At 43.8% G+C, this 27,519-nt stretch overlaps 1 protein-coding gene across 1 annotated transcript in view; it reads left to right on the forward strand.

Annotated features, from left to right (window-relative positions):
* GRIP2 (glutamate receptor interacting protein 2) overlaps positions 1–27,519 on the forward strand; it is a 169,601-nt gene that overhangs the window by 130,935 nt on the left and 11,147 nt on the right. Inside the window, exons 18-22 of the mRNA XM_078151683.1 lie at positions 2,505–2,644; positions 5,523–5,702; positions 13,923–14,083; positions 19,786–19,974; positions 24,460–24,702. Coding sequence (XP_078007809.1) covers positions 2,505–2,644; positions 5,523–5,702; positions 13,923–14,083; positions 19,786–19,974; positions 24,460–24,702 — 913 coding nt within the window. The remainder of the gene's footprint in view (positions 1–2,504; positions 2,645–5,522; positions 5,703–13,922; positions 14,084–19,785; positions 19,975–24,459; positions 24,703–27,519) is intronic.

The following is a 27,519-nucleotide window of genomic DNA, read 5'->3' on the forward strand; positions in this document are numbered from 1 at the left end:
AATAGGGTATGTTAGACCTAGAAAGGACTTTAGAACAGAATTTCAGACCTAGGAGGACTCCTTAGAGAAAAAAATGCCAGGACTGGGAGTCATCTTAGAATAAGGTATGTTAGAGCTAGCCCGAAAGGAAGGACTTTAGAGCAGAGCATCAAACGTCAAAGCACTTTACATGTTATCTTATTTGATGCTCACAACAACCCTGGGAGATTATAGCATTATAGCATTAATCTATTATTATCCCCATTTCACAGATGAGGAAACTGTGGCAGAGAGAGGTTAAATGACTGTAAGTCATTTAAGCAGCTAGTGTCTGAAGCTGAAATTGAGCTGTTCCAGAACTCTGCACTATGGTGCCACCTAGTGGCCTCAAGAGGCATCAGGTCTGGGAGACAAGATCACATAGCCCCAGAGTTTTGCGATGAGTCTGGGGCCCCAAAATTTAGGAAGCACGTTGAGAAGTCGGGGAACATTTAGGAGAGGGAAGCAAGCATGGTGAAAAGTCTTGAGTTCCTGCTATATGAGGACTGGTTAGAGGAACCTAGAACAGAGACGCCTTAAAGGAGACCTCTATCTGTCTTCATGTATTTAAAGAGTATCCCATAGAAAGGGCATCAGGTTTGTTCTGCTTGGCTCCCAAGAGGAGAACAAGGAGCAGTGGGGGAAACTGATGAGACTGATTTAGGCTGGATGTCATCAAACACCTGTACGGATTAGCACTGCACCAAAACAGAGTGGGCTGGCTTGGAAACAGAGATGCCCTTCTGTGAAAACTTCAAACAAAGGCTAGATGATCAGTAGTCAGATATGGTGAAGAGAGAATTGTTTTTCAGGGATGGTTTGGGCTAGGTGACCACTGCGGTCCCTGGAAGATCCAAAATGCTAAGACTGCATCTTCAAGAGACTGAGAAGAAAAGGAATTATTGAATGGTTCTGAAACAGCTGAGAAGGGTTTGGTGATAAGGGAATAGAATGGAGGAGGGGATCATTGGACACAGGGCAGAAAGGGACCTGAAATGAGAGGTCACCTGGTCCAACCTTATTTCACAGAGGAGGGGATGGAGGCCTACCCAGTGTCACATGGCCAACACTTGGGGCAGACCTGGCATCTGATGCCCCATCTTCTGCCTCCATATCTAGAAGTCTTTTCACAATACTGCAGGAAGAACATTATGGTTCACTGAGTCAGGTGACCTTGGTTCTTGCCCAACACTTCTGCTAACTAGCTTTGTGACTTTGGGCAACTTACCTTCCCCACCTCTGGGCTTCAGGGTCCTGATCTGTAAAGTGAGGGGGTGGAAGGAGCTGATTTCTAAGCTCTGACATTCCATATTTCAAGGTGTCTTCTAGCTCTGGCTTCTAAAGTCTGTGATCTTTCACATCTAGGTTTTCCGCTCATTGCCAAAGGTAGTTAACTTAATCAAAGAAAATAGGGAACAGCCAAGAAAAGCCTTGAGTGTCCCTGACACAGCCTAGTTAGTTCCCAGGCCACCTGACAGATGGTATGGCCTGTGAAGGAACCATTCAGTTGGCAAATGTTCTTGATATAGTTGCATCATATTGGGCTTCCCAGGGGATGCAGAGAAAATGAATAACACAGTCCTTAAGTAGTTCAGTCTCACAGCTCATCAAATAAAACTCATCCATGATGACATGATAAGCTGTCTGACAGAAATTATAATGCATACTTTGTATGACATCTGGAACAGTCAGGGGAAGGCATCATGGAGAATCTGGTATTTTATGATGGCCCTTGAAGGATGGGTAGGGTTGTGCCAGGCAGAGTGGAAACTATGCTGGGCCAGGGGAGGTGGGGAGGCAGAAGAGGGGGCAGGCAAGAACTATCCCAAATTTGGATGACTGGGTGATCCAGGAGAAGGAAGAGAACAGGGAATATGGGAAGAGCATACCCAGTCCTGCGGAGAGAATTCTTTAATTCAACAATTGAGCAAACATTGTTTAGAGTACCTGCTCTTCTGGGCACTGGGAATATGAAGACAAAAATGAAACTGCTCCTGCCCTCAGGAAGCTTACATTCTACTGAAGGATATAACATGTGTACAAGTAAGTAAACAAAGTGATACAAAGTAATTTCAAGAGGGAGAATGCTAATTAGATCAGAAGACCAGGAAAGGCCACCTGTGCTTTAAAGGAAGTCTGGAATTCTACAGACATAGATTCTATATATTCTCTATCTATATTCTATTGATATAAATTCGATATATTCTATAGATATAGATTTTATAGAAATGCATTTGAGAAGAAATGCATTTCAAACATGGAAGACCATTATGCAAAGGCGCAGAGATGAGAGATGGAATGTTGAGCCTGGGCAAGAGTGATAGACATTTGCCTCTGGCATACGACCCTTTACCTATCTAGGTTGTAAGGCCTTGAATGCCAAACAAGAGATCAGTCTGACCTTTCAGACTGTATCCCCTGTGGGCTCTGAGAAATATTTTCCTGCATCTAATACCAACCCCTGTGTCTTTGTGCCATCTCCCTAGGACTGGAGCCATCCACGTTGGTGACCGCATCTTAGCCATCAATAATGTGAGCCTTAAGGGCAAGCCCCTCAGTGAAGCCATCCACCTTCTCCAAATGGCAGGAGAAACAGTCACCCTAAAGATCAAAAAACAAATGGAGCGTGAGTATATCAACATATGTCTTGTAGACAGAAGTAGCTTAAGTTTCTGGGAGCAGGGCAAGGGTGAGGGGTTAGACATGGGGCATCCACTACATTATAGACACTCCCTGCTTTCCAGCACATTGGGTTTTATTACCCACAGCCCCCACCTCATTTGGAATGTGCTGGAAGACGCCCAACATGCTTGGCTGGGGGGTGGGGGAGGGCAGTGGCTTTGGTGAATTTATAGGACAACATAAAATGTTATCACATAAAATGGAATCGCATAAAATGAGCAGCGGATGAGTTCGCAGATCCGTGGGAGGATTGGAGTATCATTGGACAGCTCCCTAAAAGTCACCTCTTATTTGTATTGAGATGGCTTAACACTCATTTGGGTTCCAATCCTGGTGTGTGACCCAGGGTAAATCATTGCCCTTGTCTGCATCTTGTTTCCCTCATCTGTAAAATGAGTGTGTTAAATGAGAGTTAAGGTGCAGTCTACCTGTAAATCCTATGTGTGGTACTATAATGACCTAGTAGGGGCAAACCCAAAAAATTATCATTATTCTGAAGCAGGGATGGAAATCAGCAAGGAGACCAGAGGGGGAAAAAAAAGTTACATTCTTGGCCACTCCAATGACTTGCTGTGGGATTCTGGACTAGGTGCCTAACCGTACCTCAGTTACACCATCTGTAAAATGGAAAGAATGATTCCTGTCCAATCCCTGCCACACTGGTAAATATGAAGGGCTACAGTAGACATGCTGGTAAATGTTTAACAATCAGCTCTCCTGAGGAAAATAATTATATGCATAGCATACTTTAAACTTTAATCAGTATGATTTTTGCACAATTTTCTCCACCACATTCTTAAGTCTAGAAAATAAATGAAATAATCAATCAAGCCCTGATTTGTAATGTGTTCCCATTTCCAAGGTATATATGCTCACACCGTAAATTTAATGATCAGCTCTTGTGAGTATGTTCGAGCTAGTTTCAGCATAACACTGGGCTGCAGATGCTTTGAAATCCTCTGAGGAAAAATATCATGTAGATTTATAGAATTTAGCAACTTGTAAATCAGAACATTTCTCTTACACTGTCAGAGAGCCTGTTAAACTCTAAGATAGGAATGCCTGAGAAAATAAGGAAGAATGCGTTGAGGGCCTCTCCTCAGTATTTTGGTGTAGTCGGCGCCTACAACTTCTGACTTGCCTAGTTAACCATGTAACACAAGAGAGCACATGGAGATGTAGGGAAACCTGAACCCCAGTGCATCACTGACCTTCAACACTGAGTTCTCCCCTGCCGGCAGGCTCACGCTTCTTCAAAGCCCCCAGCTACATCACTAGTAGGTCAGGTTAAGCCTAGCTTGTTCCTTCTTTTATCTGATATATCCTGCAAGCTGACTAAGGCTTGGAGAGAAGCTGAAGCCCTTCTTAGGGTCATAAGTAACAGCTGTTACCTTTGATGGGGAGGTGGGATGTTGGCTCGACTCCCTCACCATCTGGAGCATAGGAAAGACTTAAGTTCTTTGATATGAGTGGCGTGTGTGTGTGTGTGTGTGTGTGTGTGTGTGTGTGTGTGTGTGTTTGTGTGAAAGAATTTAATTTGTTCCAGGATTCTGTTGACCTAGAGTCTAATCTGGCCTTGGCTCCCTTCTCTGCTCAAGTATTCTCATCAATAATACAACAAGATGATCTCTATGGTGCTTCCCAAATCTAAAATTCTATGCTCTATATCCTCTCTTTTTCTATGATTTAATAGTCTGTGTTTCGTTTTGGTGTTTTTGGTTTTTTGGGAGGGGAAGGAATGAGACGACATGGGGAGGGGAAGGGAAGGAAGGGAGATTGGAGCCTGGGTTTCCCTATCTCATCCAGGATGAAAGGGCAGCAGCCATCTTGACCAGAGCTGATTCATCCCTCCTTAGGCAGCCTAGTACCACCCCCATCCCCACTCCTGGGCATTTACCATATTAATACCAGACCTAGTATAAACACCCAATCGGCTTAGCTTACTGCAGCTCAGAACTCCTGAGCTCAAGTCATCTGACAGTCTCAGCCTCCCCACCAGCATGGATTACCAACAGACATTGCCATGCCAAGCTAACTGTCTGTGATAAAGTTCCTTCCAGTTCTAATATACTACAAGCTAATAGGCCTGCAAGCCTTGACTTTCTGTGATCTTAGGACCCTTCCCACTCAAACATTCCATGTTCTAAGGTTCCTTCCAGGAGTGCTGGATTTTATCTATAACAGTAAGTCAGACTGATGATGACAGCTTCATTTGAACAAGTATGGCTGATGACAGGCATGAGTGTGAAGGCAGTAGCCCCCATCTGGTTGTGTGAAATCCTAAGTTGCTTCTTCTTTTCTTTTCTTTCCTTTTCTTTCCTTTCCTTTCCTTTCCTTTTTTCTTTTCTTCTTTTCTCTTTTCTTCCTTCCTTTCTTTCCTTCTTTCTTTTCCTTCCTTCCTTCCTTCCTTCCTTCCTTCCTTCCTTCCTTCCTTCCTTCCTTCCTTCCTTCTTTCCTTCCTTTCTCTCTTTCTTTCTTTCTTTCTTTCTTTCTTTCTTTCTTTCTTTCTTTCTTTCTTTCTTTCCACCCTCCTCCTTCTCCTCCTTCTCCTTCTTCTCCTTCTCTTTCTCCTTCTCCTTCTCCTTCTCCTTCTCCTTCTCCTTCTCCTTCTCCTTCTCCTTCTCCTTCTCCTTCTCCTCCTTCTCCTTCTCCTTCTCCTTCTCCTCCTCCTTCTCCTTCTCCTCCTCCTTCTCCCTTCTTCTTCTCTTTATTTTTACTGCATTTGATAGGATCTGGGGAGGTAGGGAGATCTCTTTTGTCCCAAAGATAGTCCTCATTAGTCCCCAAATTCCTGCAGAACCAATTTGTTCTCTCGTTTTCAGGAGGCTCCTACCCTAAGAAGTCAGGAGGACTGAATGAAGCCAGCGACACAGAGGAAGATCTCAGTGAGGCGCAGAAGCCTGGCAAGCTGGCTGAGATCTACGCCACCACTGTGCCCAGCATAGACAGTGCCATGGAATCATGGGATGGATCTGGGGCAGAAGGCGGCTATGGGAGCCAAGGTAAAGCTACTTGAGTTGGGGTGCCTGAGTGGGTGCTGGCTCCCCCTCCTCCCCTAACCTGGGCTGCAATAACACTTCAGACCTTTTCCTTTTGTCTCATGTTAAATTAGCTACTTGTGGGAGAATGGGGAAGGGAGGGAGTTTAAAGAGTAGCAGGCACAAGGATAGGATTGTGCCACTTTTGGGGTACTGATGCCCCCAAGCAGAAATACTGACCACAGTGCAATGTGGGATTGTCAGGCTTTAGAGTTTTTCACAAATTCCAAGAGACATTAACAGAATTTTCTAATCACTTCCTAGATATGCAGTGGTGAACAGTTGGCAGTGCAGTATAGTGGAAAGAATGTTGACATGGATTCTAGTTTCAGATAGCACTGTGTGAAGCAAAGTAAGGAGTGACTCTAGAGGAGGAGGACCAGAGTTCAAATCCCACCTAATTTTGTGATCACTACTTTTGTGAACTTAGACAAATCACTTAGACTCTCGAGGCCTCAGTTTCCCCATCTGTGAAATGAGTTGGCCAAAATGATCCCTCAGCTCCCTTTCATGTTCGCAGAGCCTTTTGGCCTCTCGTGGAATTCTAGCATAATCCTTAGCTCTGCCCAGGCACCAGCTGAGACTGGTAGCGATGACAGTCAGTCATTTGTTCATCAGCCCAGATGGAAGAGCACCAACCTGGGTTCAAATCCCAGCTCCACCATCATTAGATCACTTGGGTCAACTCACTTCCCCTCTTCTGCCATAGTATCTTAAATGAAGAAAGCATTAGTGTCTGCTTCCCAGAACTACAAGGTTCAAATAAACTGAAGGATGGGAAAGACTTCTAAGAGCCATGAAATAACCACGCAAGAGTGAAGGTGTTCTATCGTTATTATTGTTTATTGTGACCAGAGATCCATGATTTCACCTTGGGGACATTCTCTCCCTGGAGTCTGATTGTGATCTCTCTGCCCCTTAGTAAATGATCTTCCTAGATTATAGCAGATAGAACACTGTTCTTGGCCTCAGGAAGACTTGGGTTCTAATCCTACCTCAGACACTTGATAGGTGTCACTTACAGAGAGCTTAGCACAGTGCCTGGCTCTTAATAAATGTTGAATTGAATTGAATCTCTCTAGGTGTCTTTTTCCTCATCTGGAAAATGAAGAGTTTGGACCCTATGGCCTCTAAGATCCCTTTCCATTGTTAACCGATGATCCTCTGAAATCCTAGACTTTTCAGGGACTGCTTTGTTGTTGTTCAGTCTTGTCTACCTCTTTGTGACCCTATTTGGAGTTTTCTTGGCAAAGATACTGGAGCAGTTTGCTATTTCCTTCTCCAGCTCATTTGACAGATAAGGAAACTGAGGCAAACAGGGTTAAGTGACTTGCCCAGGGTCACACAGCTAGCAAGTGTCTGAGGCATCAGATTTGAACTTAGGTCTTCCTGACTCTAGGCCCAGTACTCTACCCACTGTGCCACCTCAGGGTCTGTTAGTTGCCTTCAAAAACATATATCCCAATGCATTGTGATGTAAGAGGAAGAACATTGCTTTGGATTTAGAGTCAAAGGACATGTGGGTCAAGTCTCAGCCTGGATCACTGCTACCTTTGTGACCTTGGACAAATCCCCAAACTCTCTGGACCTCCAAAGATTCCTCATCTGTGAAATCAGGCCATTGTCTCCCCATTAAAAAGGGAACTCCTAGGGGCAGCTAGGTGGCACAGTGGATAGAGCACCAGCCCTGAAGTCAGGAGGACCTGAGTTCAAATCTGACCTCAGACCAAACACTTGACACTTACTAGCTGTGTGACCCTGGGGAAGTCACTTAACCCCAATTGCCTAAAAACTAAAAAAAAAAAAAGTGAATTCCTGGAGGGCAGGAGCTGGTTCTGTCCTTTATCGTCTCACCAGTACTCATGCCTGGCGCTGACCTAGGAAATGTTTCATCAAAGCCCATTGACTGGGTCAATGACCAATATGAATGGGTGACCTTGGGCAAACCGTTGACTCATTTCTCTTCCCTAAGCCCCACTGGGGCTCCTCATCTGTAAAATGAAGGGTTGGGGGGAGACTTAGGGGGTAGGGGGGACCTCCTCTTACTCGTAGAGGTCCTTGCCTTCAATGCAATCTCAAGTCTTACAGCAGGGGCTCTGAACCTTTGGGAGGGGGGGGCATGGACTCCTTTGGCCATCTGGGGAAGCCTGTGAATTCCTCAGAATAATGTTTTTTAATGTATGAAATAAAATACATGGAATGCTAAATTTCAGTTAGAGGCTAGTAAAAAAACAAAGATGAAATATTTTTTCCTATCCAAGTTCATAGACCACCATTGCTATTGATTTACTGACACTTTGTCCATGGCCCTCAGGTAAGACAGGTTACCCCTGTCTCAGAGTTGCCTAGAGCAACTAGAGGTTATGAGGCTATGTCCAGGCTGATGCAATCAATATGTGTTAGAGGCCACATAAGCAGTTATGCATCAGAGGGGAGATACATACTGTTAATTAATAATAATAATAATAATGATCATCATTATTATTATTCTTATACCACTTTAGTCCTCACTGATCTCCCATCTTCTCAACCCCCTCCAGCTAAGTTTGAACACTCAGATAGAAATATATGCATAAAAATAATCATTATTATTATTCCTAGACTGCCTTCCTTTCCTCTCAACACTTCCAACTGAGTCTGAGATCTTGGAAAGAAATGCATGAATTCCACCCCCCACACTCCCCCCAACCCTCACCCCTGTGATTTGCAACACCCTTCCTCCTCCTCCTGCGTCCCTAAGAGCCTCTGTGCTCCTAAGGAGGAAGACTGAGAAAAGTGCTTTGGCCTTCCTCCCAGGCCTGGTACTGATCCCATCTGGTTTCAGGGCGCCTGGCCCCCTTCCCGAGTGTCTGATGGACTCCTTAACCTTTGAGACATTGGAGAGGCTGCCTAGGCCCCCGGCAGGGAGGGAGCAGAAAGAAGACCTTGACATTTTCAAAGAATGGCATTGTCCACAGGCATTTCTACCACTGGGCTATTAGCTTAGCCTTTCCCAGGAAGGTCGAGAGCTTGTAATCAAATGCTGCCTGACCTCTTCCTGTCGCTCCGCGGAGAAGACATGGCAGTGTGTGTGATGCTTTCCTCTGGGTTTTTTAATTCTGGGAAGAGCTGCAGAAATTTCTCTGAAATGGGGGGCTCTGAGGAGGCTTAGCCTGGGCCGAGGGAGTTGGCTGATTTCCTCTGCAGACAGCTCTGCAAATAGCCCCTGTGTGGTTTCTTTGAGGGAATGTCGCCACCTCCCTGGTTCTCACTGCTTTCCAGGCATTTTCCAGGCCCCCTTCAGAGGATTGGCTCCTTCCTGGTCTGTTCCCAGGAGCTATAATTTCCTTTTGTCTGTAGAGGAAACCCTGCCAGGGACTAGATTCCCTTTCCTCTCATCTTCCTGAAGGAGGGCTTCCTCCAGGAGGCAGTGTGGTGGCATGGAAAGCCTACCTTTGGAGGTTGGGTTCCAGTCCAAGTATGGCTACTCATTCATCATGCAAGTAGCTTCCCTTCTCTGGCCCTTACTTTTGTCATCTGTAAAATGGGAAGGTCAGACTACATCTCTCCATTCCCTTCCAGGTAGGCATGGTACTGTGATTCTATGATCTAAGTCCTTTTCCATTCTTGTGTTCTACATTGAAAGGGCTCATCTAGCTCTAATATTCTGGACTCTATTTTTCACTCCCTCTCCTCCCCCTGCCCATACCTCTCCCCATAGTTTCATTCGTATCTACCTCAATCATATGCCTCTAATCCTCCTCCATACTACCATTCCATTGTAGCTCCAGGATCCTAGACTGAAAGCTGGGAGGTTCCTTAAAGACCACTGACTCCAACTCACTCATTTTATAGATGAAGAAATGGGAAGCCCAGAGAAATGAAATGGCTTGCCCAGAGTTCACATAGCTAGGAGTGTCTGAGACAGGATTCACACTTGAGTCTTTCTGACTCCAGGTCTGGCACTCCATTTGCTAGACCACCTGGCTTCCTCAGACCTGGAGCCATCCCCAGCCCCACTACCACCAGTGATGACTAACTTCTCTTCATCCTAGGTCTCGTCATATCACTCTCTTTTCATCTTTATGGGAGCAGTCTCCCGATGAAAGATACTGAATCCCCACCTACCGTCTCCAGTGCCTGAAAGAGTCTTCCTTTCCTGTTCTCCCCAACCCTCTAAGCCAGGAGGAAAAGAAGGAAGGGCAGTGAGTGTTCCTCACTGCCACTTTCATGTTATCCCCTTGCCCCCCTCATTCAGTAATGTCTCCTTGAAGGTGGTCTTCATCCCTTACTATCTATCATCAAGCCTGAGTCTTTTGTTTCAGTCACCTAATAGTCTCCAGGTCATTATCCCTTCTTTTCTCAAGAAATTCTGTTCCTAACTCACAACATTCCTCTTCATCCTAGCCCCTGCCCTTATGTTTGGGGACTTAAATATATACATTGATGTGACCTTGAATGTTTGGGTCTCCCATTTCATCCACCTTCTGAGGTCCCTGGCCTAAGTCTCTGTTCTTCAGCTGCTCATTAGGCTGACCACACATTAGTTAGCACCATCTCCTATAGCTAGCCCAGCCCATTACCTAGAATCTTGAAAGTATCTTCTCTAATCATAACCTCTTATCCTTCATCTCTCCCTCTGCCTCATTCTTCCTAAATCTATTTTTCATTCTGACTGTGATCTCCAATCCTTCCTCTCCTTATTCTTCTAGTCTGTCACCCTTCTCTGGACTCACTTTCCACCATTCACAATCTTGACCCTGTAGTTGACTAGCTCATACCCTCTACCTGTGAATTCCTTTCTTCTTGCCCTACCATTGCTCATGACTAGGTAAAATCTACCCTAGGTTACCCTCACCATGCATCTACTCTGCTTCTACATGAATGTTGAGCACAATAGAAAAAAGTCACACAACCATGCCACCTGGACCCATTGCAAATATTATCCAACCTCAATCAGTCCCGAACTAAAACTAATTTATCCTTTCTCCTGCTGAGAAAATGAGCTATCAATTTTGAGTTGCCTCTTCTTCCTATTCTTCACCTCACTCAAATAATTTCTATATTATTCCTTATCCTCTTGATCTTTGCTCCATTCTCTAAGGAAGAAGCCGAAGTCAGCTTCCATACATGTGCTCTGGATCCCACCCTTCTATTTCTTCTGGGAGCATATCTTCTTGATCTCTTTCTCTTTCTTTCTCTCGCTCTCTCTTTCTTTGTCTCTCTTTTTTTTTGTTTCTTTCTCCGTGTTTGTCTGTCTGTCTCCCATATTTAATATATTTGTATCCATTGGTTCTTTCCTGCTGCCCACAGACATAGATAGACCTTCCCCATCCTTCACTGGACCGTGCTATTCCTTCAATCTATTAATCTCCATCTCTTCTTCCTTTTACAGTCAACCTTGTTAACTCCATTTCTTCCTACTCCTATTCTCTCTCTCCCCTTGTAATCTAACTTCCCAAATTTCCATCCTGAAGACATTTTTCTGTCCAAAGGTACAGCAATCCCTTAACAGACAAATTCAGTGACATCCTCTCAGTCCCCATTCCACCTGAGCTGTGTGCAGCTTTTGACATTATCTACCACCCTTTCCTCCTGGGTATTCTCTACTTCCTTGGAGTGAATGACACTGTTCTCTCCTGGTTTTCCCACCTCTCTGACTACTCCTTCTCCAACTTTTCTGTGGATCAGTATCTCCCTCTTGCCCATCAAGCATAGGTGTCCTCCAAGGCTTTTTCCCAGGTCCTTTCTCTTCTTTGTCTACATTTTCTCTCTTGGTTATCTTATCAGCTTTTGGGGGGGGGGGGTCAATTGTCATCTCTAAGCAAATGACTCAAATCTATAGCTCCTGCCTTAATTTCTGTCTTGAGCTGTCCTATATCATTAGCTGCCTGCTCAACATCTCTCCTTGGATGTCCCATTAGTATCTCAGATTCAGCATGTCCAAAACAGAAGCCATTCTCAGAGTTATCCCAGATTCCTCCCTCCCTCTTACATCTATACCTATTAAGTTGCCAAGTCCTATTGATTCTGGCCTTTGCATCTATTCCCTTCTCCTCAAACTTGTGATCACTGCCCTAATTCATGCCGTTGAGGCCTTTTGCCCAACCTATTACATTAGCCTCCTGATTGGTCTTCTAGCTTTCAGGCCACCCCTCTCCAACTGATTATCTACACTGCTACCAAAATACTCTTCCCAAGACACACATCTAACCACGACACCTGCTTGTTTAAAGCTGTCACAAGCTCTTTATTGCTGCTAAGATAAACCCTCTGGATGGCCACTTAAAGCCCTCTACAGCTTGGGTCTTACCTGCATTTCGAAACTAATTTCCTACTACCTCCCTTTGTGAATTCTTTAGCACAATTGGCCCACTAACCATTCCCCAAATGTAGCAGTCTGTCTTCCACCTCCATACCTGTGTGTAGGTGCCCCACCACGTCTACAATGTGCTCCTCTGCCCCATCTCTAAGAATTTTCCTTTAAAGTTCAACTCAACTCGTACCTATTCCAGGAACCTCTTTGTTGTTGTTCAGTCATTTCCGTCGTGTCCAATGTTTCATGACCCCATTTGAGATTTTCTTGGCTCCAGCTCATTTTATAGATGGTGAAACTGTGGCAAATAGGGCTAAGTGACTTGCCCAGGACTGTACATCTGGTAAGTGTCCGAGGCCAGATTTGAACTCAGCAAGATGAGTCTTTCTGTTCCAGGCCTTGCACTCTATCCACTGCACCACCTAGTTGCCCATCCATGAAGAGCTTCTCGATCCCTAACTATTAGCGCTCTTTCCCTCCTGAAATTACAGGGGACTCCAACTATTCACCCTAGTGTGAATAATGAAGTGGTGGCATTATTCTAATTTGTACTAGTCGTAGTATAATTATATGTAAAATATGGTAATTGATTCTAGCCCAATAGAAATATATAATGAAAATTCAAAAAAGATGACCATTATTCATACTAATCAGGATCTAGCTGCCTATCTGCATTTTATATTTGTTTATCCACAGATGTGTTACATCTCCTTCCCCCTCTACACACGCCCACACTCACACCTCAGTTAGAATGTAAGCTGCTTGAGGGGCAGGGATTGATTGATTTCTATGCTGGACCCTAGCACAGTGCTCTATTCTACATAGTAAGTGCTTGATGAATTTATATTAGATCAAATTGAAGAATTCTAGCTGGGGAGACAAGGCTAACCTACATGTGTCAGAACACCAAAGTCCAAATTGTGGCCCTGTTGTATGACTTGTTAGAGAGATATGTGCTCCCCAATAAATAGCTGCCTCACTTTTTTGTTTGAAAATGAGGATGATAATATACGATAATAATAATTAAAGAATTGTTGCTAGGAAAGTAAACAGTCAACAGGCAGTTAAGCCACTGCTATGTACCAGGCACTAATGGAGAAGACCAAATACACACACACACACACACACACACACACACACACATATATATAGAGATACATACTACATATACATATATCTATATATTGTGTATAACTGTATATATACACATATATTCCTTATATTATATGTAAATATACACATATACATATATTGCATGTATATTGTGCATTTATGTCTATTTACATATATATAAGCACATACATATATATATACATATATATATATATATATGCACACACACACATACACATACACATACGCACACACATACACACACATATTTCTAAGAGTCAGAGACAGGGACGTCAGAGACAGCCACGAGAGATGGATGGTTGTATATGAAGACTAGTAAGCAGACAGGTGTGTTTTGTAAACCACAGTGCTCTATAGGTATAATTATTGTTAATATTATATGAGACAATGATTGAATTCTTGACCTGTAGCCAAGTGCTAAGTCACATGGTATCAGTTCTAAGCACTATAGGAAACTAGCAGAGGGATAGATTCCTATGGACTGGGGTGGTCAGGGAAGGCTCCCTAAATGAGTGGAGAGTGGACCAGTGTAGAAAACACAGCAGAGCGTGTGGGTGAAAATCAGAATGACAAGGATAAAGACCTCACATTGGGAACAGGTCTAGTGTTTCCTGGGGACAGTCTAGTAGGAGGTGGCGGATGGGGAGGAGAAGGTGGCCCATAAAAAATAAAGATGGTTTCCTGAGGTTTTGTGACTCCCCCATCCCAGAGGCCTCGTGAGCTGTTGGCCTTTTCTTTCTCTGCTCGATCCACAGGCACGTATGTACCTCCAGCTGCAGGAATCAGCCTGCATCCCCAGGAGTGGCGGCCCAGTAGGGTGAAGAGCAGCCCCCCTCCTGGGGAGCCCAGAAAGACCAGCTACCCCTACCCGGATGGGAGCTTCCCTGAGGATGAATGGGACAAGCCCACTAGGTCTGTAGGGGATGAGACAGAGGGAGGGTGAAAATCAACGTTTACTCTCTTAAGCCTGCTTAGGATGGGGGGGGAGGGGTGAAGAGGAAGAACACAGGTTTCTTTCTTTCCCATTAGAAAGCTAAGGTCCCACCCAACTCTAAGCCCCGTGCTCCTATGTGTAGATGGGCCAGAGCCTCCAGCAGGGAACTTGGCCACTTGGGCAGCAGGATGTCACCAGGCTCTGCTTCCTCTTCCCTCTCTCCCACTTCCCTTTCCCTTCCTGCTTCCCAAGGGCTTGACCGTCTAGACCTGGAAACTCTAGTCTCACATCCCCCTTTCCCCAGTCAGCCATCACTCCTTCAGTAGAACCCAGGAATGAAGTGCTATCGTCCTTGGCAGGCCAACCCACTGCCACGAGGACATTTTGCCAGTAAAGGGGATAGGTTTGCACTGAGCCATCCCCACTCTCCTGCTCACTTGTGCCTTGTGACTCAGAGGAGAGGGCTGTAAGCAAGAGGGGATGTGGTCCCACTGCCCAGGGTATCCTGTGTCTCCAATCCAGGCCAGGCCTGTCTTTGGAGAACTAGAGCAAATCAAACTAGGTTCTTCCCTGGTCTCCTAAGAGTCTGGGAACCGACTCAGACTGAAGGAGGAACCATCATTCCTGACTCTTTTTGCCCTACAGCAGAATTCGTTTGTTTGGTTTGTATCAGAAAGCCCTTTAATTATAACTAGCACCTACTATTAAAGACAGGTAGAGAGTGAAGTAGGTAGACCCCTGGACCTGGAGTTTGGAAGACTTGAGTTAATATCCTGCTTCAGACACTAGCTGTGTGACCGTGGGCAAGTCACTTCAGTGCTGTTTGCCTCAGTTTCCTCAACTGTAAAGTAGGGATAATAATGGCACCTCCTGGGGTTGTTGTGAGAATCAAATGAGATAATAATTGTAAAGAGCTTAGCATAGTGCCTGGCGGGTAACAAGTACTACAGAAATGTCAGCTATTGTTTTTATTTTTAAAGCATTGCATAAATGCTTGCTTGCTACTATTAGCACTTATATAGCAATGTAAGGTTTGCAAGGTGATTTACAGGTATTATCTCATTTGAACCTCACAACAACCCTGAAAGGTATCTCCATTTTACAGATAAGGAAACTGAGGCAAATGGGTTAAGTGACTTTCCTGGGGTCATACAACTATGTAAGACCACATCTGAATTCAGGTCTCCCTAACTCCAGACCCAGAGCACTACACACTGCACCATCTAGCTGCTCTTTGGCGGTCTGGCCGGCACTACAGAAACCTTCTCAGAATAATGCTTTTAAATGCATAAAATAAAATACATAGGATTGCAAAAGAAACCAATTATATTGAAATACAGTTGTCAAAATGCTTTTTTAAAATAAGTTCATCATGGAAATATGTTTTCCATGAAAAAAACAATTATCATAAATAAATGAAATAATTGATTTTTTAAAGAAAGAACTTAAAAAAAAGGCTCGTGGACCCCAAATTAAGAACCACTACTCTAAGGAAACTAGACGTGTGCAGCTGTTGAGTTTGGCTGAATTAAAAAGCCATTCCCCAAGAAAAATCACGACAAGGAGTAGGGAAGGGAGAGAGTCAAGATCCAACTGGCTGCCTCCGGGACCTCCAGTGGGAAGGCTCTCTCTCCTCCCCGTTCTGAGAGCAGTAAGGGCCAGTCAGGCAGCAGATCATCTCCTGGTCCTTTCCTTTCCTTCTGCCAACAACTCAGCCCCAGGATCCTGTCTCTCTGTCATTTCATCTCCTTTTATTCTTGTCTGTTAACAGTAAGGTCCCTTGCTTGCGTGCTCCCATTTACAGAAAAGCCTATTCAATTAGCCTGGGGCCTCGCTTTGGGACAAATATAGTCTAGGACCTTGGGGCTCTGCTTGGGAACAGGGAACAGTTCTTATCCCATTTGATCATTAGCTTTCTGTCTAGAGCTCTGAGAAAGAGAACTGTTCATTTCAATAAGACCCGAGCCGGCCTCCTGATGAAAAGAATGAGAGAGATTACCTCTCTCTCCCCCGCCCCCCCTTCCCTCCCCCCTCCCCAGTACCAAAAGAAATCCCATCTGTCCTTCACCCATCTCTGTGCCATTCAAAGCTAAGAAGGGAATGATAACTGGGATAACCTGGGGAGCTGAATGTATAAACAAACCAGTGGCTGTTGGTAACAACAGGACCTTAATTATTCCAAATTTCAGGAGAGAATTAGATTAGATAAGTTCTTAAGCCCCTCCCAACCTTGACCCTTCCCTCTAAGGCCCCTCCCAGTTCTGACATTTTGGGTTCTAAGGTCCCTTCCAGCTCTGACACTCCCTGTTCTAAGGCCCCTCCCAGCTCTGACACTCCCTGTTCTAAGGCCCCTCCAGCTCTGACACTCCCTGTTCTAAGGCCCCTCCCAGCTCTGACACTCCCTGTTCTAAGGCCCCTTCCAGCACATTCTGAGACTGTGATCACCTCTCAAACCTGTTTCCCTTCTCTATAAAACACTTGCACTACCCATCCTCTTTTCTCTTCCTTCTTTATCCTTACCACCCTTATTGAAAGGAAAATACTTTGTAAACTTTGTAAAACACTGTGCAAATGTCATTAATTCATAGGTGAGCCAAAGCCTGATCCTTAGCCATGATGATGATGATGATAATGAGTCTATGTATCTCCTAAGTCTCCCATCCTCTACCCCCTACAGACACACTTTAAGAGAAGAGAACTATGTGCCCATTATGGGTCCAGGACCTTCCGATCACAGCGGTGTCCTGGCCAGTGCCTCCCCAGAGCTGTGTGAAAGCCATAGCCAAACACAAACCACATGTTATTTCACTAAGGGATTAGTTTTTGACTTCTCTGGTCTAAGTTGTTTCTCTTCCAGAAATCTGGGACCAGAGACTTAAGAATGGATGTTGCTAGGACCTTCTGGTGTCCTTTAGGTATCTGATGAGACCCAGCTGTTAACTCAAGGAAGGGCTAGCTCCTGGCAGCTTTCAGAATGAACAAAGAGTATGTGTGTGAGCAGAGCTTATGTGTTTTGAAAGCGAAATGAAATCTGACTCAGGGCTTAGCACCAGAGAGGGAAAGAGAAGTCCCTATGGCCACCTCAACCAAGAAAGCTCCTTCAGCAGCATCTTACAGGAGTACATATGGATCACAGAATGCAATTCCTTTCTCATAGTTGTTTTTTGGCTTGTTTGTTTTTCCACTTGGATGGATAACTTCTCAAGAATGAGACCTTTGGCTTAAAAGGAGTCCCTCCTTTTTTCCCCAGCTATTTCAGAAGGTCATAGAATCCATGACCTCAAAGCATCAAACTCTACCTTCTGCCCTTGGTGTCCCTAGAGAAAAATGAACCTGATGCACACAACCCAGGGTTGAATAAAGGGGCACCTTCGTTTTTAGCAAGGAGACTAAAAATGAGGCAGAAGAAAGCTTCTTCATGACTGGTTTCACATTCCTTGCTGACAACTCAGTCAGGGAATTTAATCTATGGGTACGTACTATTGTTGACTGTAGATAGAATTAGAAATGTACAGGGGATTTCAATAAAATGGATACACACTTTAGTAACCAATCTTCCATAAAAGTATTGAAGCATGTATCTTAAAGAAGCCGATGTTTAAAATATTTACCATCACCTCCGAGTCAGAAGCTCAGACAACATCCAGTCTGGCACACATGTGCTTTACCCTGGAATACTTTAGGGATATTTCAGTGCTCCAAAAGAGTCATTTCATCAGCATGAGGACAACTCCACCAATGTAAGTCATATCCTGGGTATGTGTGGTCTTAATGAGTAAGCATGACCAGAGTGATTCATCACCTGATGGCTAGCTTTCTGATGAAAAGACTGTAAGCTTAGTGAGGCTGGTTCCAAGCTGAGTTCATATTAAAAACTATTCTAGCTCAATAGGGTCTGGTAGAGTTGATGTCACATGGAGAACTCCCTGCCACAAGATTCATCTACAGAGTTTTAACTAGGGTGGGGCAAACAGCACTTTGTAACAGGATGCCAAATACAGGAGGCGCTGTTAATCAGTTAAAACAGAAAGCTGCCCACGGCAATGATACCCTGCCCACACCCAAGTTGAGCTGCTCTCTGATCTCACTCATAGTATCCCATGCTCTCTACCCTGGAGGTCTTTGGGTCTCTATCTCTCTACCATGTGATGATGTCCCACCACCCTCTTCAAAGTAATTTTTCTTTTAAAATTAATTTCAGAGTATATTTGACCTAGGAAATTTTAGTACTGTTTGTCCCAGGGACTAAAATTACTAGTCCTTATTCTGGGCATCAAAGTAAGCCTTCAGTGGTCTACTTTATCATCCTCTTCATCCTACTCATGGATACCTCAGACATAATGATCATGGAACCGTGAAACACATATTATAGTTCAGTTTCAAGTTCACGACTCCAATGTCTTCATGTCTTCAGCCATATCCTTCATTTTTCAAACAATAAAATCTCAAGAATATTTCTGACATTTTGAACTTCAACTCTGTTTTTTTTTTTTAGACAATTGGGGTTACGTGACTTGCCCAGGGTCACACAGCTAGTCGAATCTTTTTTTACCCACCTGTAGACAGTGTAGTCATGTGGCACATCCCCAAGACCAATAGTGTCTTACTCTATGACAGTCTAAATGACAATATTTAGATTTCCATGTGTATTTGCAAGGTGTAGTAGAAAGAGGGATGGACTGGGAATTAAGAAACCTGGGTCCTTGCCTTGACTTTACCAAAACATGACTTTGACCAAGTTATTACTCCTTTCTGGGGAAATGAATGTTTAGTCATCTATAAAATGAAGACACTAGACTAAATGATTCCTAAAGTTCCTTCCAGCTCCAACATTCCATGTTCTACTCTTCTGTATTGTAAGTTTACTTCTAAAATTGATATCATATGTTCTAGGGTCCCTCCCAGTTATAATAGTCTGTGTTCTGAGGCCCCATCCAGTTTTGACCTATATTCTAAAGCCCCTTAAAGCTCTGGTGTTCTATGTTCTATGGTCCCTTCCAGCCCTGACACTCTCTATTCTAAGGCCCCTTCCGGCTCTGACATTTTATGTTCTAATGTCCCTTCCAGCTCTGATGTTCTGTGTTCTGAGGCCCCTTTCAGCTCTGACATCCTGTGTTCTAAGGCTCCTTCCAGCCTTGACATTCTATGAGTCTAAATCACACTGTGAATACATTTTATTGAAACACTCAGAATTTGTGTGTCTGGTCAAAGGCCGCCATTTTCTATTACATCCTTTCTGTTATTGAGTCTCTGGAGACCTGCTATGTAGTTACCATTTTTTCTCACTCTGTCTGTATCCTCTGTGTTTTTCTCTCTCTCTTCTCAGGTGTTCTGTGTCTCAGCTCTCAGCCCTGTCTCATCCGCCCTTGTACTAACCAGTCTCTGAAGCTCCTGGTTCACCCATAATGCATCATTTTTTTCCTTTTCACTTCTCTATTTCACCAAAAAACGTCTTCCCAAACCTCCAGTGTTCCTTCAGGCATATTTTCGTTTTTTTTCCCCTCTCGAACTTGACATTGCTACACCAACTTCAGGCATCCTCTGAAGGGGCCGCTTGCCCTGGTAGTAAATGCATGAAGGTTTTGTATTTGGGACTCCCTTGCCTGATGAAAAGTTCATGTTGTTTGCTTTTGTATATGAAGACTCCTCAAGTCTCTGCTTTGCTGGCGGTCCCCGCAAGCTAGGCTTTCTGGCTTCCGTCCTCCCCGAGAAGAGCGAGCGCTGACAATCTTTGGTTCCTACGTTACAACAGATTCCCCGGCCGCCACAATGGCCCGGAGCCCGCTCACGAGGATAATTTTTGGCGTGTTTTTGGAGAAGCTCTGGAGGACTTGGAAACATGCGGCCAGTCTGAGCTTCTGAGGGAGATTGAGGTAAGTCAATACTGTTAGTGGTTGGCATTAGAAGGCTGAAAAGGTGATGGGCTCTTGATCAATCTGAAGCCTCTGGGGAAGATTTGATGGGTTAGTACATATCATAGGCAAGTAGGTACTGCACAGTGCCATGGAAAGAACACTGGAAAGGATAGCAGAAGAGAGCACAGATAAGCACGACAGCTTTGAAAGGTGCACGTTGGATGTTTTGTATGGCAGAAAAGTCAGGGAAACTTGTCTCTGAGGTCCCTTCTTGCTCTAGATTTAGTATCTTAAGAGCCTATGGAGATGAGGATGAAGAAACGGTCATACAATGCATCTGGTGATTAGGATGTTATTGGTGAACCTCAAGAAAGCAGTTTCAATCATGTAAGGGAGATATGCATGAGGTGGTATGGTACAACTTTTCTCAAAAGAAAAACGAGCAATATATAACAGATTCACAATTTCATATACAGTCCTCTTCTTCTGTCTTGGAAGTGTTCACTTTATTTGGTATTTGTTGACACCAATAAATAAATATAACCAACATATGATACCAATAAATAAATGAATAAAAATAAGATAAAATGGGAAAAAAGAAAGAAAATTTTAACTGGAACCCAGAAGACCTGGATTTGCATCCTAGCTACCTGTGGGACACTGAATCTTAGAATCATTGGATCATAGACACAGAGTTAGAAGGTACCTTAGGAGGTCATCCAATCTAACACTATGGATTTGTCCTGGGTGATTGGTATTACACACACACACATACACACACACACACACACACACACACACACACACACACACACTGAGAATCATAGGATTTAAAACAAGAAAAGACCACAGTGGCCTTCTAATCCAGCCCCCTCATTTTATAGATGAGGGATCTGAAGCCCAAGTAGGTTATGACTTGCCTCTAGGTCTCATAGATAGTAATGGACAAAGACTGGATTCAAACTGTGTGTTTCTATACACGGTCCACTTTTGTACTTAACCTCTTTGGGCCCCAGTTTTGTTCTCTGTAAAATGAGGAATTCAGGCTTAGATGATCTCTCAGGAAAAGTCAGTTCCACTTTTAAAACCTAAGATGGTGGACATGTGTGTGTGTGTGTGTGTGTGTGTGTATGTGTGTGTGTGTGTAATATTCCTCTTCAGAGTTCCCTAGAACTAAAGAGTAAACACTCTCACAACACAAATACACTTTAGGTAGAAGTGATTTGATCTGCTAAACTTTATTTGGACATATCAGAACTTATGTTTTCTCCCAAATGTCATGACCCTTGGGAAGTAATCCATAGACTGACCATGCTTGAGCATAGAAGGAGCTCCTGTTATGGTGCAGCCTCTCAGAACCTTCAAAATTTACAATGTGATATATTGGCCAATGAGCTAGCTTTGGGATTGGAGGATCTAGGTTTGATTCCTACCTCTGACATATCCTGTATGATTTTCAGCAAATCTCTCCATATCTCCAGGCATCAGTTGTGATGCATGTATAAAATGAGTGTGCTGAAATAGCTGATCTCCAAGGTCCTTACCAGTTCTAAATCTTACAATCCTTATAATCCAGTGGTAACAAATCTTGGCCCCTAGAGGGTGGATTTATTTTTTTCAGAGACCCAAATCCATTCAGGGCTAAATCTTGTGACTAAAGTAGAGGGTCTAGCTGGGGAATCCTAATTTTGGTCCAAGAAAGGTATGACTATAAATCAATGACACTATATTTTGGGAGGAGGGGATTTTAAATTGGTCCTGAAGACAATTACCAATGGTTGTGGTGACTGAATCTTCCTTCATCTTCCATATCTAGTTAAAGGTCAACGTGTATAGTTTGCATAATGGGGGTAGTGATACATGACAGATCCATGACAGCTAAAAGGGGGTAAGGTAATAAATTTCATTTCTGGGGATGAGTTGGTGATTTTGGGTTGGGTTATGTTGAGTTTCAGGTGACTACAAGTCATCCAAAAGGAGATGCCCCAAAAGAACGTTGGAAATACAAGGCTGATGGATAGAGTCAGAGACCCAGATTTGGGAACTGTCTACCAATGGAATGTTGAAAAGGCGAAAATAGAGAATGTTTTCAAAAGAGAGCATGACAAGAGAGAGAAGAGCAGAATGTTGGTATAACCTTGAAGGAGCACCCCACATTTAGGGGATAAGTAGAAGATGAGATGTTAAAGAAAACAGAGGAGTGATCACTGTTGTAGGAAGAGAACCAAGAGGGAAGGAAGTGACATGGAAGCCAAGGAAAAAGTGAATTTCAAGACTGAGGGCTGACCCAGTGGATAGAGTGCTGGACCTAGAGTCAGGAAGACTGAGTTCAAATATAGCCTCTTATTTACCAGCTGTGTGATCCTGGGCAAATCACTTAACCTCTAAGAACCTCAGTTTCCTCATCTGAGAAATACAGATGATATTTTTACTACCTACTTTATAAAGTTGTTAAGGATAAAGAGGTTTGTAACCTTACAATTATGCATAAATGCAAATTATTATTATTATATTCTACTTGGGGAAATAGCACATATTTATTGTTGTTGTTCAGTCCTTTCAGTCACGTCTCACTCTTTATGACCCCATTTGGGGATTTCTTGGCAGAAATACTAGAGTGGCATGTCATTTCCTTCTCCAGCTCATTTTACAAATGAGGAAACTGAGGCAGAGTTACATGACTTGCCCAGGGTCACGCAGCTAGTAAGTGTCTGAGGCCAGATTTGAACTCACAAAGATGAGTTTTCCTGACTCCAAGCCCCGTGCTCTATCTCCTGTACCACCTAGCTGCTCCAACACATGTATTAGAGGCCAGTTAGGTGTGTTAGGCAGACTACGTGGCAATAGGAGTTCAAAGATGAGGGACATCAATGTAGGCTGGAGTAGTCAGAGAAGGTTTCCGGGGGGAGGTGGGATGTCAGGTGGGTCATGGCAGATGGCTAGGATTTGGATGAGAACAGGATAGCAGTAGAGACTAGACCTATGATTCCCTTTGTATAAGGAACTCCCAGATGGGGAAACTCTTCTCTACCAGTGTGAAGTGGTACCTTTCCTACTGCTTATAGTCTATGTCCAAGGTCATAGAGTCAGGATGTGTCAGAGGTGGGGCCCAACTCAGGTAACTTCTTGGATCTAAGCCGGTTCTCTATTCACTAAGCCATGATGCATCCTCATGGTGAGAACTAGCTTCACAGCAACTCAGCCTGAGACAGCCTGGAACATTCTGGGTACTTGCTAATCAGGGTTATTTGGGGATGGAGGCTATGCTGAGGCTCAAAAACCCATGTGTCAGAATGGCACCAAAGCTCAGATTAGATCTGTGAATCATCTTCTCTAGGTTACTGCCAGTCACATTATCACCTCCTCTGGGACCCTACTTGTGGCCAAGAGAAGGGAAGATGAGGAATCCTTGGACTCCCCTGTTTCCCATCCAGACTCTCATTCCCTGAGGCACTTGACCTGCAAAGGAAGGTTAAATAGTGACAGTAGTTTAAAGAGTTCTTCTTCAGGGGGATAGCTACATTTTCAATTCACAGATTATTGAAACTGGAAGGGACCTTTGGGAATATTTAGTCTAATCCTTTATCCTAGAGATGAGGAAACAGAATCTAAGTGACAGCCAGGTTGCCCAATGGTTAGAGCATGGGGGACCTGGGTTCAAATCCTTCCTCAGACACTTACTAGCTGTGTGATGCTGGGCAAGTCATTTAAATTCTTTGTGCCTCAGTTTTTTATCTGTAAAATGGGGATAATAACAGCACCTACTTCGTAGGGTTGTCAGAGGGGTCAAGTGAGTTAGCATGTGTAATGTGCTTTATGACCCTTAAAAGACTATATAAATGCTAGTTATTGTGATTGGCATCATCCAAGATCTCCCGTGTAGTAAGAAGCAGAACCAGAATTCAATCCTAGGTGTCCCCATGCCCAGTCCATTGGTCTTTCCACCACATCATAATTTCATCGTTCCCTTACTTATGGTGTGAAAATCCTGAAAGCCCTAAATGAATGAAACTCTCATGGCAGAATGTGGCAGGCACTCAGAGACAAAGGTCATTGGGCAGAGGGGCTTTCCTAGTGGTCACTCAAGCACAACACTCAGTACCAACTACTCTGTGTACTTACCAGACCAGGCCTGAATCCTGGTCCTCCTGAATTTCTAATGTAAATATGTCCGAATTTGTCCTCCTTATCTAGTACTTCAAACACAGAATGGGGGAGAAGGAATGGAGATCATTTAGTTCAAACCCATAATTTTACAGGAGTTGAAATTGACTCCTAAAAAGGTGATTTGCCCAAGGTTACACAGCTGTTGAGTGTGTTGTGCCCAGCACAAGGACCTTAACCTTGTACTCTACCTATTAAGGATCTCTCATTTTATCCAAAGAACCCCACCTTCCCATTCCTGCCTAGTCCTCAGTTGTGTTTTGCCCTTTCTGGGTCTATCCCAGTGCAGCCATTTACATTATTCCAATATCACTTGCCTAACTCTCTTCCTCTCTACAGGCTTCCATCATGACAGGGAATGTGCACAGCTTGGGCCTAGACAGCAGCCCTGTGACCTTGGACCCATCATCAGGGTCAACTGGACGAAGCCCCTGGTGGAAAGGAACCTTCCAGCAGGGGAACCGGGAACCAAGTGAGGACCACGTGGGCCCTACCAAGGTAGCAGAAGAAGGCTTGAAAATGCAGACAGTCAAGGAGGAGATGCTGGAAATCATGTCACCGACTCCTCTCGAATTATATAAGGTGAGTATCTGGCCTCGGTACAGAGTCATCAGGTACTGAGGTGACATAACAGGTGGACTGCTGGACCCGGGATTAGGAAGACCTGAGTTCAAATCAGACACTTCCTAGCTGTGTGATCCTGGGCAAGTCACATAACTGTTTATCTCAGTTTCCTCATTTGTAAAATTGGGATAATAATAACACCTACCTCCAAGGCTTGTTGTGATGGTCAAATGAGATAATTGTGAAGCAATTTGCAAACCTCAAAGTGCTATATACACGCTAGCTATCACTATTATTATTATTATTAGTTGTTGTTGTTATCTGAGTTTAAACTCCAACCAGGAGTGAAAAAAGAGATAGGGATGGAATGGGATGAGAATTAAGAAATCACTACCACCAAGTAAAACAACCAATGACCCCTAAGATAGAAGAGGAAGCTAACACATTGGATGACAGAGTCAGGGTCCAAAATAATTTCAGTAGACTAGAACATAAGGCCAAATCTAATAAGATACAATTTAATAGGAATAAATGTAAAGTCCTACACTGTTGTTTAAAAAAACTCAATATCCCAAATACGAATTGAAGGAGGAATAATTAGGTAGCAGTTCATCTGAAAAAGACCTTGGAATTTTAGTTGACTGCAATTTCAGCATGAGTCAAGGAGAAGAGAAAAAGCATTCATTAAGTGTTATTATTATCCACATTTGAGAAGGGGAAAAAGCAATTATTAAGTGCTATTATTATCCACATTTTAGCATTGGAGAAACTGAGACAGACAGAGGTTGACTTGCCCAGGGTCACACAGTTCAGTGTTTAAGGTCCAATTTGAACTCAGGCCTTCCTGACTCCAGAGTCAACACTCCATCCGTTGTACCACGTACTAGCTTCATATGGAGGCCAAAAAAAGTACTGCCTAATATAAGGCTAAAACGAGCCATGGTACCCATGTCTAGGGAGGGGATTGTCCTATATGCTATACTATACTGTATGCTGTTCTGGTCAAACCATCTCTAAAGTATTGTTTCCTCTTCTGGGAATAATATTATAGGAATGAGATTGGTGAGTTGGTGAGCCATGAGAGGAGGGCCTCCAGGGTGGTGAAGGGCCCGCTAAATTATGTCATATGAGAATCACCCAAAGAAATTGAGAGAGCTTAGCCCAAGGAAGAGAAGAGGAAAGCATGGTAGCTATCTTCAAGTACATGGAAGGCAGTGATATGGAATAGGATGTTAGACCAACTTCTGCTTGGCTCTAGACAGAAGAATCAGGATCAGTGGGTAAAAGTGGCAGAAATGTAGACTTGCTATGATGAAAACCTTGTTAAAATTAAGATGATCCAAGAAGGAAATGACTACCTCAGGAGTGACAGGGTTCTTGTTTCTGGAGGTCTTCAGGCAGTTGGAATGAAAGTGAAAATGGTCGCTTGTTAGGGATGTCAGAGGGGGGCTTCTTGCCCAGGTATGAGTTAAGCTAGGTGGTCTCTGAAGCTCTGTCCATCTCTGAGATTCTGGAACTCTGGACCCTTCCCATGTGCTTTTCCCAGTTCTACAGACAGAGAAATACGAAGCATGGTTCTTATCTTTAGGGCATCTCCAGCCTGGTTACTCATGTGAAACAGAGAACATCAGCACACATTTATGACAAATGACAAATGAGACAGTAAGTCTTATAGGAGATCCAAGAATAGTCATAGTGTAACAATGAGAGAAATGGATTTGCCATGAGAAGAACTGGGCTCAAATCCCAGCCTCCCATATACTTCTTGGGCAAGTCATTTAACTTCTTGGGCCTCAGTTTCCTTGTCTGTAAAATGAGTCAGCTGGATCAGTTGATCAGATGAGACATGTACAAAGCACTTTGCAGACCTTCACATATGACATAAAGGTTTTTTTATCTCTAAGGTGGCTTCAAGGTTTAAATCTCATGGGCTAGCACAGTCAAAGAAGGCTTCCTGGAGGGAAACGGGTTCGAGTGAGCATTAAAGGTTGGGTAGGATTTGGATAGGTGATGAATATTCTTGTGGGGGGGGCAGCATATGAGTGTAACAGCATCTAAGCACCACAACTGAAAGAACATGGTGCCATTGCTTCTCCTTTCTACACCCATCTCAGCTATCATGTGAAGGCAGGGGGAAATTAGGGAAGGGCTCTTGCCAAACTCTAAATCCCAACAGAGAATGCTGACCCAGGTGGGAAAGGAATGACCTGGGGCCTAAAGGAAAGAGGGAAATAATTCAATTTTCTATAGACATAACTGCCAGTCTTTATTGTATTTATTAGCTTATGAATAAAACTATGTCCCCAGCCTTATGAGCCCATGTGCTTATAAGGGGAGCTGGTGTCTAGGATTGGGCACTACAAGATATTGAAGTTCCCAAATCATCCCTATGGGGTATCCAAAGGGTATCCAGGCTCTTCACATCAGGAAGGAGACTCTGATACAAAGGTTATATTTAGGAGGGGGAGGAGAGGAATGAGGATCTTCCAGGATTTTATTTCTGCATGAGGATTATCAGCACTGCACTGCCTGCAAACAAGGAAGACAAAGCTAAGGACCATTAAACTTAATTGGGCTGGAGGGTGAGGAGTGAGCCATAATAGCTGCTCACTAGGAGATGAGATTTCTCCATTGATATGGGGGAGGGGTTTGGGACTAGATTACCTTTAGAAATACTCTGTGGACTTTTGGGGTGGGTATAGCATGCTGGGGAAGGGAAGCCAATGCAGTTGCTGCCTTACATAAGTAGAGTCCTCTCAGGTCCCTAAACAAATAGAGTAAGTGCATGTGGGGAGGGGGAGATCTGGAAGCTAATTAGCAGCCCCAACTCTAAGC

Source organism: Phascolarctos cinereus, unplaced genomic scaffold (genome assembly GCF_003287225.1).
Source record: "Phascolarctos cinereus isolate Bilbo 61053 unplaced genomic scaffold, phaCin_HiC Scaffold_4;HRSCAF=312, whole genome shotgun sequence".
Classification (NCBI taxonomy): Eukaryota; Metazoa; Chordata; class Mammalia; order Diprotodontia; family Phascolarctidae; genus Phascolarctos; species Phascolarctos cinereus.